The sequence below is a fragment of the Oryzias latipes genome, chromosome 16 (genome assembly GCF_002234675.1).
Source record: "Oryzias latipes chromosome 16, ASM223467v1".
Classification (NCBI taxonomy): domain Eukaryota; kingdom Metazoa; phylum Chordata; class Actinopteri; order Beloniformes; family Adrianichthyidae; genus Oryzias; species Oryzias latipes.
Genome location: NC_019874.2, coordinates 789,972 through 805,588, shown reverse-complemented (window position 1 = coordinate 805,588; position 15,617 = coordinate 789,972). Strand labels below are relative to the sequence as shown.

Below are 15,617 nucleotides of genomic sequence, written 5' to 3'. Positions count from 1 at the left end.
TGTAGCCTCTCAGTGGAACTCATTTCCTCTTCCAGTATTTCACACACGACTGCACATGCCTAAATGATATTCCGACCGACAGGGTGACCCATGTGAACGTTTGTTATAATCGGAAAAATCTTCTGGGTCCATGTGCACAGTTGAATTCTAATCCGACCATTGATCCGATCAAGATATTTTGGACATGTAACCGTGGCTTATGGTGTCGACTCGCAGAGTGGCGGGGGGCGTGGCATCACGATGGTATCTCTCTGTGATGGTATGGTCCACTGCCTTCACCAGTCTGTCACAATCACACACACTTACAGTCACACCTAGAGCCTGATGAACCTATGAAGCATGTTTTTGGACAGTGGGAGGAAGCCGGAGTCCCCGGAGAAAACCCACGCATGCACGGGGAGAACATGCAAACTCCACACAGTTGGTGGTGGAGTCAAAAAGGTCAATATCAGAACAGATAAATAGAAATTGAGGGAAAATATGGATTTGAAGGATGATTTAAAGCAACAGTCACACATTTGTAAAGTGTAATAAATCAATGTTTGTCTGCAATAATCAGTTTAGAGTTGCAAACCTTAATTTTCTGTTCTTTGAATCTAACTGGAAAAAAAGAGGAAGACAGGTTTAAGGTAAACAGATGACTTTGTGACTCCTTCCTGTAACTGTTCGTTGGGTACAGTATTTTTAGTTTGTCGAAAGTTAAAGCTACATAAAAGCAAGCGTCTGCCAATTCCAGGGAGGGATAGAGAAGCACCAAAATTGTTCCAGGGTATTTGGAAACAGTCTTGTGAATGCAGCTCAGGAACAAGAGAGAAACTGTCCTTAGAGCTCGTCTCGAACCAATCTTATGTTCTGTAGGGCCTGGATTCAAACTACTAAACTGGAACAGCTGTTCCCACTTCAACAAAGATTGCTTGTAATTAAATATAATCAGGAATGAAACAAGCATTCATTTCTTGGCACCGCAACCTCTGACTTCATTAAAAGGCTTGATTTTTTTTTAAACAGGCTTATGGCTCACGCAGGAACAACTGAACATTAACAAATAAAGCTTAGGTCTGTTTAGATTGCAAGCCATGGGAAACTATTATATATAGAAATTATAGGTTCATCTTGAGAGCATAAATCTTTGATCACCTGTGATGAGTGGAAATAGTGCTCCATCAAATTTCTGAGAATTTAACCAAAAGATAGGAAATCTTGTTTTTTTTCTCTTTTTGATAGAATATAGTCTAAAACAGCTCAGTTTACATACCAAAACTGACTTCATTGAAATAGCGGCATGTATTCTTCTCGCTTGGATGATATCTGCTGTGAAAATGTATTCCAGTCTCCCAAAGGCTCCTGGAAATCAGAAAATTAGGATGATTGAAAGTCGTGCAGCCTGTAAACCGAAAAGAAATCCCTGCTTTATTACATGTGGTCTTCCAGAAATGACTTGGACAAAATCTCAACCCTTTTTTTTTTGTGCATGTGATTGTAATTTAAGAGTTAAAAGAACAAGCTTCCCTTCAGTTAGTGTCTTGAAAAATGGGACCAAATCAATGCTTTCCTGAAAAAGCTTCCAACTCTCCCACTGGCGCTCATACTTATTCAGAATTCTGTGTCCTTTTCTCTCTGATATGATCTTCAAGCATGGAGCAAGCCAAAATCATCTCTCCATCTCTGCTTCACCTCTGTACTTTGTCTGAAATCTTTGATTTGATTTCCTCTCTGTGCGGTAAAGTACTTTGGATTGTGTTGGGAAAGTGCTTCATAAATAAAGCTGAAGTGCACTGAGGAGCTGTAAGTACACAGTTTATGGCTGAGCCACTTTGCAAACGTGTTTCAACTCTAAACTTCCATCTGGTGCTCAAACATGCATGTACTTAATATGTCTGCTTTGCAATTTAGCAGTCATACCTGGGGACAGAAAGAAAAGTTGTAAGAAACAGACAAGAGAAAACCAAACAAGGATGTCCAGACTGCTGCTGACAGCGACACTGAGAAGAAAAAAAGTGGGGATTGAAAAAAGACCCATTTATTGGAGGGGAAAGAAAATGTATCAAATCTTTTGTCAAATTCCATTACGTATGACCTAAAACAGACAAGTAGACTGGTCAGAGCAAGGTTTGCAGTATATAAATTTGCCCAAAAAAGTTGATTAAGTTCAAATGAGGTCAGTGAAAGTTGACCAAAACGCTTCCTGGTGTTCTATGAGGCAGCTCCTTTAAATTCCCACCCTGTTCATCTGTTGATCCATTGTAAAAGTGTTCCCAGTGGTCTCTTCATTAGTTTTTGGCCAAAATAAAAAAAAAAAACTGTTTTCTAGGAAATAGTTTCTGCAGAGCAGCAGCAGTTCATAAAAAATTCCCCTCTGAGTTGTGGGCGGAGCAGCCCCACAATACAGAACAACCTGGGCGGGAAACGTCTGGTGTCCTTCTTCCTTCATTTTCACTTACCTTGTTTGTGCCTGGTTTTCCAGCTGCACAGTGGCAGACAGGAAAACGCTCCAGAGGGTCACCTCCACAGCCCAGAAGACTATCGGTCAACCTCTCCTATATCTGGAAGAACTATACAGTTCCGCCGCCTCTGAAAACATGTAACGCCATTCATCTCACCCCAGACATTCTCTGTTTACACTGCTGCCTTTGGGCAGAAGATACAGAACAATTAAATCAAGGACAAATAGACTAAAAAACATCCAAGAGCCATCCTAGTTTTAGAATTTGAGTGACTTTTTAATACAATTTTTTAAAAACCTGTTTGCATAATATAGGAGCCATGAATCGGCTGGACGTATGCATGTGTGTCTGACTTATCTATTTGGTTTTATTTCATTTTATGTATGTATTTGTTTACAAATGCACCGGAACTGCACTGCACTCATTTCAATGTATAATGTGCATATAACCCCACTGAACCCCACCTTGCCTCTGGTGGAAGGTTGGCGCCAGTGTTCAGTGTGTGAATGTGTGTGTGCATGGGTGAATGGGACTGTGACTGTAAAGCGCTTTGGGCCTTCAAAAGAAGGTAGAAAGCGCTATATAAGTATACGCCATTTACCATATAATGTTCAATGACAATAAAGTCATTGAATTGAATTCTGTGCATTATTTTACAGTCATTGAAGTACATACACCTTTATAGTAGAAGTGCAGAGCTGTGTGTGTGTGTGTGTGTGTGTGTGTGTGTGTGTGTGTGTATATGCACCGAGTGAAAAACTCAGTGAGGCATTTGCAGGCATTAAACTCCTTTGACTGGCAGCAGGTCTTTGTGTTTTTCCTGATGGGAACGTTCATTTCATAATATAGGCATTCACACAATACACATGTTGAGTGCACGTAATTATGCCTTCAAATGAAGTGGATCTGCTCTCACTCCACTTCCTAATGTGCTTGCCCTGTTTGCCGTGAGGTCAGCTCATTTAGCTCCTCTATAAAAGGAGAAGTGGAAATCTCAAGTAGGCGAAAACATCTTAAGAAGACTTTACAAAAGTTTCCACTTTTCAAGGACACTTGGCGTTTTACATTAGTCGACCGCAAACTCACGTCAACCCTGACTCAAACAATTGAAAGTTTTTTCTGATGGAGTGTGGCTTTGATAATTGTTTTTAATGTTTTCACCTGTCTGACTTCACAGCGACAGCGTTGGTGAAGTGCCCTTCATGTAAAATTAGAACTCCCGAATGAGTAATCACAAAATCAATTTGAAAGGCTAATTTGTTTCTGTGAACTACATTAAACACGTTCTACTGATTTCGATGCGTCTACTTAATGAGTTTGTCTTATTAACTAAGACTCATCTTGTCTTTCTCTGTTGTAATGAACAGATCAGTTACCAGAGTATTGCATCGTCTGACCCGGGCATCAACGTCCCAGGACCCAGGAGAGCGGTGTCCAAGCTGAAGAACGAAACCTACCACATGTTCTCCAACCTTCACCCGGGAACCACGTACCTGATCTCCGTGCGCGCACGCACAGCCAAGGGCTTCGGACAGACAGCTTTGAAGGAAATTACCACCAACATCTCAGGTGCGAGGACTTCCGTCTTGCTTTCACAGCTTAACCAGCGGCTGCAATGTGGCAGACGATCGATGCACAAACAGCTTTGCCATCACTGCAGGCACAGGCTTTGACTGTTTTGTAGAAAGTTGTACCTGAGGACTATCTTTCACAAGAAAGCCTTAAGCTTTTATGCATTTGATTTTTTTTAGAAAATAAGGAGTAGCTGTTGGAGCTGTGGAGCAGATCTGACCGCTGACATCAGCCTTAGCGGCCATCAAGTGCTTTAGAAATACTACAGCCAAAAGATTTAAGTTAGATTCAAATACAAATACATTTGAACTCTGCTCTGAAAATGTGTCTCAAATTATTTATTTTAGAGCAGTGGGTACCAACACCCGGGCTGCGGACCAGCACCGATCTACTGGACAGTTGGTACCGGGCTGCAGAGGAAAAAAAAAACACAACCTACACTCTTTCTGATTCTGAAGCAAGATTTATTTTGAAAAACGACTGGATTCTACCACATCCGAATTATTCTCGATGCACGTCAAGTTGCTAAATACATCCGCTAATTTCTCAAAGCAGCTGCTCTGACCACTAAATTGAAACCCTCAAGCTTGCAAAGTTCATAAAAAACAAAGACATTTGAAAAGTTTGAAAACAGAACAGCCTTCAAAATAAAATAAATCTGCATTCAACAGACAAAAACCAGGAGTTCAACTCCAGTGTCAATCAAAGAATTACATTTTAAAAAGCTAAAGTTCCGTTTGAGGTGAGGGTGGCCGGGGTGTTCCAGCAAAGGTGGCTGTACCGACAGGTCTCAAAAGTGTAATGTATGCCCTGAGAATAAGCCTATTCACACAAAAGAAAGCTGTTGAAAGGGCTCGTCCAATGTTGGACATGCCTTGAATTTAGTGGCGGACCGTGAATTACACACCTGGGCCTTCAGTAGTGCTACGTCTGAATCACTCAACCCCTCATTAAGCATTTGTATGCCTCTAAATAAACTGAATAAACAAAACAGTGAACGAATCTCGCTATGCAACTACAGCCAGCAAAAAACATTAAAAACAACCACATCAATTTGGAATATTATATATTATGAGATTTATCATTTTACTCATTAAAAAATCTGATTATTTCAAGACAAATTCCAGCCTGCTATCTTTCCTCAAAAACAGTTCAATCACCCTGTCATGTAGATCAGCAGTCCCCAACCCTCGGGTCATTTGGTACCGGGCCACACAGAAAGAATAAATAACTTACATGACTTCCGTTTTATATATTTCGGAATCTGAAAGATGTTTTATTTTGAAAAATTGCCTGATTCTCTGTTTCATCCGTCTATGTCTCTTGACGCAGGCCAATTGGCTCTTCTCGGTCATGTGATAGGTTACCGCTAAAATAAAACCAAGGAGCTAGCAAAATGAATAAAAACCAAAAGTCTTTGAAAAGTTTCTTTGCCAAGGGGAAAAGGCCCAGCCAGGAGACAGAAGAGGAGCCTTCCACTTCCAAAAAAGAAAGCTACATTTAATAGACAGTACATTATTTTAACACAGTGAGTGTAGGAAGGGGAGAGGATGATGACACCTGTGCCATGTACAATGTCATGCCTGTCAAAATAAAAGCTCAGGGTTCGTTTTGTCAAGTCTTTGATCCTCCCTCATCCTAGTATTGCTACAATAATAATCCGCCTATATTTGAAAGAACGGTCCGTGAAAGTTTGTGTGACGTCATACCAGTCTGTGGCGTGAAAAAGGTTGGGGACCACTTATGTAGATTATAGCGCTTCAGAAGTCCTTTTCTACTCCATCAAAGCCAGTGCTGAGAGCAGAGTCTGTCCAGTTGTGTTTCTATGTAGGTTTGAATCCGCTTTAGAGCCCAAAATGTCCACTGGACAGACGCAGTGGACATGGGGATGGTCAGTGCCAAACACACATATCGATTGTGCTGCTTCAGGATTCACTCAGAGTTTTCTGAAGAAGGAAGTCATGGAGATCAGTGGAAGATTTTCCTGCTAAATCCTCCATGGAGTCTGTTACAGTCAACTCTGTTTTTAACTGATACAGATCAAAAAGTGCTCCGTGGCTCTGTGTCAAACTGGGCAAGGCTGCATGTGACTTCCTGAAACTTCTGTCCAATCAGAAGGTCTGTATACCATGAAGTTGACGAAGCCTGCTAGAAGGCCCTGCTGACACCAACTCACAATCTGATTGGTTGAAAGAAATGAATGATAGACACTGATTTTGCATCACAGGACCTTCAGAACTCTTGGAAAAGGCTCTTATCTTGCCTGGCAACAAAGGACAGCTGAAATGTGATTGGTTAAATGCTCCAATGTGAAAATACGTCTGTCTGGAAGCATCATGACCATAAACGCTAAATGAGGGAATGGACAGAACATTTGGAGTGATTTAATGAGTACGCATGGACAAAATATAATTAACACATGCTACAGATATTTTTTGAAACCTTCAGAGAAGACTTTGAAGGCCCTGACGGCCCACCGCTCCTTGAATTAGTATAGAACAATGGGTAACAACTCTGGCGAGAGCAGTTCAGATAGTGCAAAGTCCAGCTTTTATTTTGGTAGTCCAATTCTGCTTATGGGCAAGTTAATTTGCATATTAGCAAAATATTTAGTTTGGGGCTAACATTTAGTTTCACACTTAATTCTTTCTCTTTCGGCTTTTCCCATCAGGGGTCGCCACAGCGAATCATCGTTTTCCACCTCACTCTATCATGGACATCTTCTACCCTAACATTAGCCAACTTCATGTCCTCTGTTAAGACATCCATATATCTCCTCTTTGGCCGTCCTCTTGCCTTCCTGCCAGGCAGCTCCATCTCCAACATCCTTCTACCAATATATCCACTATCCCTCCTCTGAACATGTCCAAACCATCTCAGTCTTGCTTCTCTGACTTTGTCGCTAACACAGGCAACATGAGCCGTCCCTCTGATGTACTCGTTCCTTATCCTGTCTAACCTGGTCACTCCCAAGGAGAACCTCAACATCTTCATCTCCGCTGCCTCCATCTCAGCCTCTTGTCTCTGTCTCACTGCTACCGTCTCTAACCCATAGAGCAGAGCTGGTCTCACCACTGTCTTGTACACCTTTCCTTTGAGTCTTGCTGACGCTCTTCTGTCACACAACACTCCTGAAACTTTCCTCCACCCGCTCCAACCTGCCTGCACTCGCCTCTTCACCTCTTCTCCACACTCCCCATCACACTGAACTGTTGACCCCAAGTACTTAAACTCCTGCACCTTCTTCACCTCAGCCCCCTGTAACCTAACGCTTCTACCTTGATCCCTCTCGTTCAGACACATGTATTCTGTCTTACTACGACTGACCTTCATGCCTCTTCTTTCCAGAGCAAACCTCCACCTCTCTAGCTGTTCCTCCACCTGCTCTCTACTCTCACTGCAAATTACAATGTCATCCGCAAACATCATTGTCCAGGGAGATTCCTGTCTTACCTCGTCTGTCAGCCTGTCCATCAGCATAGCAAACAAAAAAGGACTCAAAGCTGATCCTTGGTGTAGTCCCACCTCCACCTTGAACTCCTCTGTCTGACCTACAGCACATCTCACCACCGTCATACTTCTCTCATACATGTCCTGAACTACTCTGACATACTTCTCTGCCACTCCAGACGACCTCATACAGTACCACAGCTCCTCCCTCTGGACCCTGTCATACGCCTTCTCTAAATCTACGAACACACAATGCAGCTCCTTCTGACCTTCTCTGTACTTTTCCATCAACATTCTCAAAGCAAAAATGGCATCAGTGGTGCTCTTACGGGGCATGAAACCATACTGCTGCTCACAAATCTCCACCTTCTTCCTAAGCCTGGCTTCCACTACTCTTTCCCACAGCTTCATTGTGTGGCTCATCAACTTTATTCCTCTATAGTTGCTGCAGTTCTGCGTGTCACCCTTGTTCTTAAAGATCGGGACCAGAACGCTTCTCCTCCATTCCTCAGGCATCTTCTCACTCTCTAGAATCCTATTGAACAACCTCGTTAGAAATCCCACTGCTGTCTCTCCTAAGCACTTCCATACCTCCACAGGTACGTCATCAGGACCAATGGCCTTTCCGCTCTTCATCCTTTTCAGAGCCTTCCTAACCTCATCCTTTCCAATCTCTGCTACTTCCTGCTCCACAACAACCACATCTTCCTCCCTTCTTTCCCTGTCATTTTCCTCGTTCATCAGCTCCTCAAAATACTCCTTCCATCTTTTCTGTACACTCTCCTGGGTTGTTAGCACCTTTCCATCTCTGTCCTTAATCACCCTTATCTGTTGCACGTCCTTCCCATCTCTGTCTCTCTGTCTGGCTAGCCTGTACAAGTCCTCCTCTCCTTCCTTTGTGTCTAACCTGTCATAAAGCTCATCGTAAGCTTTCTGTTTGGCCTTTGCCACCTCTCTCTTCACTCTACGCTGCGCTTCCTTGTACTCCTGTCTACCTTCCTCAGTCCTTTCTACATCCCACTTCTTTTTAGCCAACCTCTTCCTCTGGACGCATTCCTGTATTTCCTCATTCCACCACCAAGTGTCTTTACCGTCTTTCCTCTTTCCAGATGACACACCTAGCACCTTCCTACCTGTTTCCCTGATAATCTCTGCTGTAGTTTCCCAGTCCTCTGGAAGCTCATCCTGACCACCCAGGACCTGTCTCAACTTCTGCCTAAATTCCTCACAAGTTTCTTCATTCTGTAGCTTCCACCACTTGGTCTTCTTTTCTGTTTTCCCTCTCTTCTTCTTCCTGACCTCCAGAGTCATCTTACACACCACCATGCGGTGCTGTCTGGCTACACTCTCTCCTACCACCACTTTGCAGTCATTAACCTCTCTCAAATGACCTCGTCTACATAGGATGTAGTCCACCTGATACTCCTACCTCCACTTCTGTATGTCACTCTGTGTTCCTCTCTCTTCTGGAAGTAAGTGTTGACTACAGCCATTTCCATCCTCTTCGCAAAGTCCACCACCATCTGTCCCTCCAGATTCCTTTCCTTCACACCAAACCTGCCCATCACCTCCTCATCACCTCTATTGCCCTCACCAACATGCCCATTAAAGTCTGCTCCAATAACAACTCTCTCTCCTCTGGGGAAACTCTCTATGACCTCATCCAACTCACTCCAGAATCTCTCCTTCACTTCTAACTCACAGCCAATCTGTGGCGCATACCCACTGACTACATTCACCATCACCCCTTCAATTTCTAACTTTATGCTCATCATCCTGTCTGAGACTCTTTTCACCTCTAGAACACTGTTTACAAACTCCCCCTTCAGAATCACTCCTACCCCGTTTCTCTTCCTATCAACACCATGATAGAACAGTTTGTATCCTCCTCCAATACTACGTGCCTTGCTGCCCTTCCACCTTGTCTCCTGCACACACAGTACATCTACCTTCCTTCTCTCCATCATGTCTGCCAGCTCTCTGCCTTTCCCTGTCATTGTGCCAACGTTAAGAGTCCCTATTCTCAAACCTATTTTCCTGCCTTTTCCCTTCTCTCTCTGGCCACGGACCCTTCTGCCTCCCCTCTTTCTTCCACCAACAGTAGTCAAATTTCCACCGACACCCTGTAGGTTAACAGCATCGGTGGCGGTCGTTGTTAACCCGCGCCTCGACCGATCCGGTATGTCTAAAGTGTTGTGGATGATTCGCATGGTTATTTTGGCAATTTTTACGCCGGATGCCCTTCCCGACGCAACCCTCTCTATTTATCCGGGCTTGGGACCGGCACAGAGGCAACTGGCTTGCAACCCCTGTGGCTAGATTTTTAGTTTCACACTTAATATTTAGTTAATATTTAGTTAATATTTAGTTAAAAAGCTGAATATTTAAGTTGGACCTAAATAATTTGTTACAAAGCTTAAATGTTTGGTTTGGAAAATAAATATTTATGTGAGATCTAAATATTTAATTTGCAAACTAAATGTTTAATCTTATAAAATCAAATATTAGGTTTAAAAACGTATCTTTCTTTTTGTAGACTGAATATTTACTTATAAAAAATATTAAATACATTTTTAGATAATATCCAGCTTGCTAACTTAATATTAAGCTAGTTAATGTAACAATTCAAAATAAATAAATTAAAAGGTAAAAAAAATGCATTTGAAAAAGGAAAGCTGTTTTTTCCCTCCTCAAATAGGCCAAATAACTAAAAATGTTGCTGTTAATATTTGATTGTCACCCTTTACAAACGGGCCCCCAGCCTCAACTGAAGGGAAATAACAGCTTCATGCTCTTACAGGCTGGTCCATGAAAATCTTGTCTAACACTAAACCCGTCCATGGCCTGAAAAATGTTGATCACCAATTTAAACTATTAAGGTCAATAATTTACTTTTCATATATTTCAGTAAAGCTATACTTGTTTGGATTTACCTTTGGTTAAAGAAGTCTTCTTTTCTAGCCATGCCTGTGCATTCTGTCACTGTATGAGCAGCTGCTACCATCAAGAAGGCAAAACATTTCCTCTGATACTTTAGACAGAACTGTTCAAAGGAAACAATTCATCTCTACAGTAGAGACACAGTCCTATTGTAAATCCCAACAATGCATTACCAGTTCTCCTGTTCACAATAATCACGCAAAGTACTGTTTGGATTACTGAACTGAATATCAAAAGAGCTGCCACACTTTTAAAATGTACGCTAATGACTTTTACTGATCTGTGTGCGTGTGGTTACAAAAGAGACTCTCACCTGGACTTCAAAGGCAGTAGATTTTTCTGAAAAAATACCTGAAAATCACAAAAGAAAGCCGAGCAGCTTCCTAAATAATGCTTAAAGTTACTTCAGCAAACGTCATACAGACCATCTTGAAACAAAAACTAGGAGCTTGAAACATCTGGTTACTGAGTGAAGGACTAAAGACTCTTAGGCTACGTTCACACCAAACACAATTCATGTGTCGGGGCCGTTCACTTTCAATGTAAAGTCAATTTCCAGATACAATCAGTGGTCATGCGGCGTGATTTGAGCATCGTGGTGTTTCAAAAGTTCACATTTCTGAACTTTGGCAAAGAAGATGCGTCATGGAGGAGAATCTGATCGCTTTCCTGAACTTTATGATTTTTTTTTTATTATATATGGAGACAATAGTAAAAAATGTCCCTAGTTTTTCTCACTTTTGTTTTTTCCGTCCTCGAACTAATGCAGGACAAGTTGTCAAACTGTGTCACAGACAAAAGGATGTACCGCTGAAAGCGCCGCCGATCATACGCAGCTCCTGCAGTAGTGGCCAAATTTGACCCCTTGGGTTATCGGGTAAAAGATCATGTTGCACCAATGAAGAACATTTGGTTGGACCATTTCTCTTTCGTCCTTCCCAAATAAACTCCCTCATTTGGAATTGTTGTAACCTGCACATAGGGGTTATTCACTAGGAGATCAATCAATCTTTATTGAAATAATTCTGGGACAAAACCAGATCAGTGATGACGTTGCAGTCTGTGCAGCACCGTCCTCCTCCTTCCTTCCTACTCCTACAGTGTGGAACATCACAGAAGGAGAGCTTCTGGTAAATCTGAACTGACAGTTAACAAACACTCAGCACCTTCAGCAGGCTCTGCTGTCACCATTTTTCAGTGATGCCAGCTGCACACATTTCCTTCCAAAAATGCACGAGTACATTCAGGTGGATGGCTGTCACGGTTATCCCCGGGCCACAAACATCAAATTGTCCTTTAGCGCCTCAGACCTTTAAAGCCAACCAGTGCACATCCGCTTTCTCCCTGAAACCTCACCTTAATTGATTTCAGCTCTTCTCTGCTGCTCTGCAAGCAAACTGCTTTTTAAAATGATAATTATCTGTGCCTCATGAATAATTTTCTTCCCCTCTTTTTTCACTAATTGACTGCTTATATAAAAAAAAAAAGAAATGTGCCACTGCATCCCCAGGGAGGAGAACGACTTTAGCCAAATCTGTTTTAAATGAGAAAGCCATTCATTTTAGCGTCACTCTTATGATTTTTAATTGGACTTGTGCCAAACCAGAAGAGGAATTCAACCAGTGCACGCACAGCAAGTGGATATCGAGCAACTGTAAAAGCTTGCATCTTTTATTCGAATTACTTAATGAGTATTTTCCAAACATTAAGTGCAATCAGTCGATGTGACACTTCAAGGATGAGTTTGTTTGTTTGGAAATTTAGAAGCAGCGTCAGCGGCTGAACACTGGCACCAATAAGATGTGCTTTTGTGTGTATGTGCTGGGGTGGCTTCCAACCTGAACATCTGAACACTTCTGTCTCCACAGCTCCTTCGTTTGATTACAGAGACATGCCGGGCCCGCTGAACGAGACCGAAAGCACAATTACAGTGCTGCTGCGTCCCGCCCAAGGCAGAGGAGCGCCTGTCAGGTGAGGAGGATGCTGCCAATGGCTTTGTCCCAATTCTCTTCTTTCTCCGTAACTACTTAAACACAATAAAGTTGTGGATGGTTTAGTAACCCTTGTCCTATCCTAGGCACTTTACCATTGGGAGTTGGGTCATCTAGACCCACTAGACAGTGCTCTGAACCTTTTTCTTCAATGATTTGTGATCTTCACTGGTGTCCATGGATTACATGAAATCTTTCCACCTTTATCCACCTTTGTCATGGTAGGGAGAAGACGTCAATGGAAGGGGGGGTCATAGGATAGCACAAGGGTTAAAAGATAAATTAAATACATTTTTTTCACATGAAAAATCAACACAATTCATTCTGCTCTTTGTATGCCACTCTACTAAGCATCAACTGGCACTGGTCTTTTGCAGAGACTTCTGGGAAATTTCTAGGGCACTGGATTTTGGAATAGTAGATTTGGACAGCTCTACAAAATAATGAACACACATTATAGTGCAGAGACTTGAGGGAATTCTGACACAACCAATGTGGAAGCAGCACTGAATTTGTCAATAAAAATGTCAATGAATATCCCCCCTGCATCCAGCACGTACCAGGTGGTGGTGGAGGAGGAAATGGTGAAGAAGGTGAAGCGGGAACTGGGGCCTCAGGACTGTTTCCCGTTGCCCATGCCGCACAGCGTGGCCCAGGCGCAGGGTTTGCCCCACTACTATGCTGCTGAGATGCCTCCAAGCACCCTGCCAGAGGCCAGTCCTTTCACTGTGGGCGACAACCACACCTACAACGGCTACTGGAACAGCCCACTGGACCCCCGCAAGAGCTACCTCGTTTACTTTCAGGCGATGAGCAACTTCAAGGGGGTGAGTGACCTTAAGCAGGCCTTTTGTTTCTCAACAACTTGATGTTAATGAGATTCTCCGGCGATTGAGGCTGCAGGACGTTTGGTATTGTCAGAGCTCACAGCCCTTTGAAGGAGGGTTTAAACGGTTTGATGATGGAAAAACAAAGCTGGAAATTGTTATTTTCAACCTCTTTTCTTCTCTGCAAACACACTTTCTGAAACTGGAAGATGGAATTACTCAGAAGAAACAGCATGGTCCAGTTTAAGTTCTTTTCCAACATTCCAAAGCTAATTTTTCTCTACTCCTCTCTTGTGTCAAGAAAAAGGAGATAATCAGACCAACATAAAGTCATTTCAAGATCTTTTATTAATCTACTTTGGAGTAAAAAAACTGAAAGTTTACTTCATTTGAATGAAAGCTATTTTGAATATTACAACTCTGTGCTGGTCTGTTGTTTTCAGATGGTATGTTAGGGAATGCTGGGATATTTTTGGTTTCCTTACAAAAACTCTCTGGGTTTTATCCCTTTAAATTGTGATAGTGTGCTAAAATTGCAAACAGCACATTTGAGGATTTTTCCACAATTTGTCAAGAGTTTCAGATGAGTATTGAGAATGCTAAAAATGGCAAAACATTCCTTAATTGAAGTCAAAGTACGAGTTTTGAACAGTTAATAAAAGGCTAATTTTGGTTGGGAACAGTCTAATCATCTTATGACATGTGAAGCAACCTATGATACTAAAAAGTGACAGACATCAGGGAAAAACTACATTCCCCCTGGAAATGCTGACTGGATTTGATTATGGGACAAAATGCAATCCCCTCTTTGCATTATCGCTTTAATTATGTCACAGACTGAGCGGTGTTGAAGAAGAAAAAGAAAAGGTAATTTGGAGGATGGATTTTTAATGTGATTATTCAATTGATGGAGGCACTTTGTGAAAATGAATTTCACAAAGTATTTCTGTTGATCAATTTTAATTGTCAAATTAGATTTTTTTTTAATTGAATTGTGCTACACATTTACTAGAGAACTTTTTGAAAATAAAATATTAAATACCATTTTCCTTATAATTTTAATGAAGTGACAGAGTGAGCAGTGTTGAAGAAGAAAAAAAAGCCATTTGGTGGATTCATTTTCATTTTATTTTTAAGTCAACGAACGCAGCTTTATGTTGAAAATAAAAAAGCATTTCCGGTATTGACTTTTATTTTGAATTATGAGACACAAATGCTTCCATAGGTGTGAAATGTTGAAACAGTATAAATCTTGCCAATTGCTCCAGACTTTTTCTTTGATGGTTTTGTTATGATATATGAAAGACTTGGTGTCATGTGATTCCAGTTACCGTATTTTCCGGACTATAAGTCGCCCTTTTTTTCATAGTTTGGCAAGGGGTGCGACTTATTCTCCGCAGCGACTTATATTAGGAATAAATTGAAATAAATACATTGTTAACCCTCCTGTTATGTTCATTTGTGAGGAACAGAGATGATGTTCCTGGGTCAATTTGATGTATGAGGTATGTTAAGTGTTTAGAGTATGTTAAGTGACTCAGAGAATCAGCAAACTTTTTTCACAATAAGATCTTGAAGGCTAACAACATAATATTTTATTTTAAAATTATTTCATAGATTCAGAAATGCAATAAAAATGACAACTGTTTCTACAAATAAAGGATGAAAACAGAGTATTAGTTGGCCAATGATGCTTCATGAAAAGAACAAATAAATAGGTTTGAGAAAGAATTACTGTGAAATTATGAGATAAACAGTCTGCTATGATTGTGTCATATGAGTTTGTGCAAGTTATTAGTTCTTGGTCTCAGATTTTGTCAAATAAATTTCCCGTCAAAATGCGACTTATAGTCCAGTGCGACTTATCTGTGTTTTTTTCTACTTTATAATGCATTTTTGGGCTGGTGCGACTTATACTCCGCAGCGACTTATAGTCCGGAAAATACGGTATTCATTTCGCCTTTGTGATCACTTTTCAAATGGTTGCCACTTCTGTATATTGAAAAAGATGCTACCCTTACATCACTACCAAGTCTCACTCCCTGATTGGTCAAAGTTCAACTGGTTTAACTTTGAACATGCGAACAGCCGCACGTTTTGTACATAGAGCCCAAAACTGGACTTAAAATTTGAACGTTAGAGTTTTGAACGTAGACGCCAAACGAACATTCATGTGCAATTACATACTTTTTATTGGAGATGGACTTGAGTGCGCATTTCCGAGCTCAGTGCCAACGTAGCTTTCGACCCACAAAATCTTATCTAAAAAGTCCCACATTATTGTACATTTTTCACACCCTTCCCAAACCTGTCTCAAACAATTCTTAATTATTTTTAGCAAGAATCTGTTAGATTTGTTTGTATAGAATTCATATCTGTAGAAATTAATTTAG

At 41.4% G+C, this 15,617-nt stretch overlaps 1 protein-coding gene across 4 annotated transcripts in view; it reads left to right on the top strand.

The window, feature by feature from the left end:
• The window catches only part of LOC101164139 (receptor-type tyrosine-protein phosphatase U), a 286,898-nt gene that overhangs the window by 205,582 nt on the left and 65,699 nt on the right, over nt 1-15,617 (top strand). For all 4 annotated transcript variants that reach the window (XM_023964670.1, XM_023964672.1, XM_023964671.1 and 1 more), the window contains exons 10-12: nt 3,812-4,013; nt 12,275-12,377; nt 12,951-13,224. In XM_023964670.1, coding sequence (XP_023820438.1) covers nt 3,812-4,013; nt 12,275-12,377; nt 12,951-13,224 — 579 coding nt within the window. The remainder of the gene's footprint in view (nt 1-3,811; nt 4,014-12,274; nt 12,378-12,950; nt 13,225-15,617) is intronic.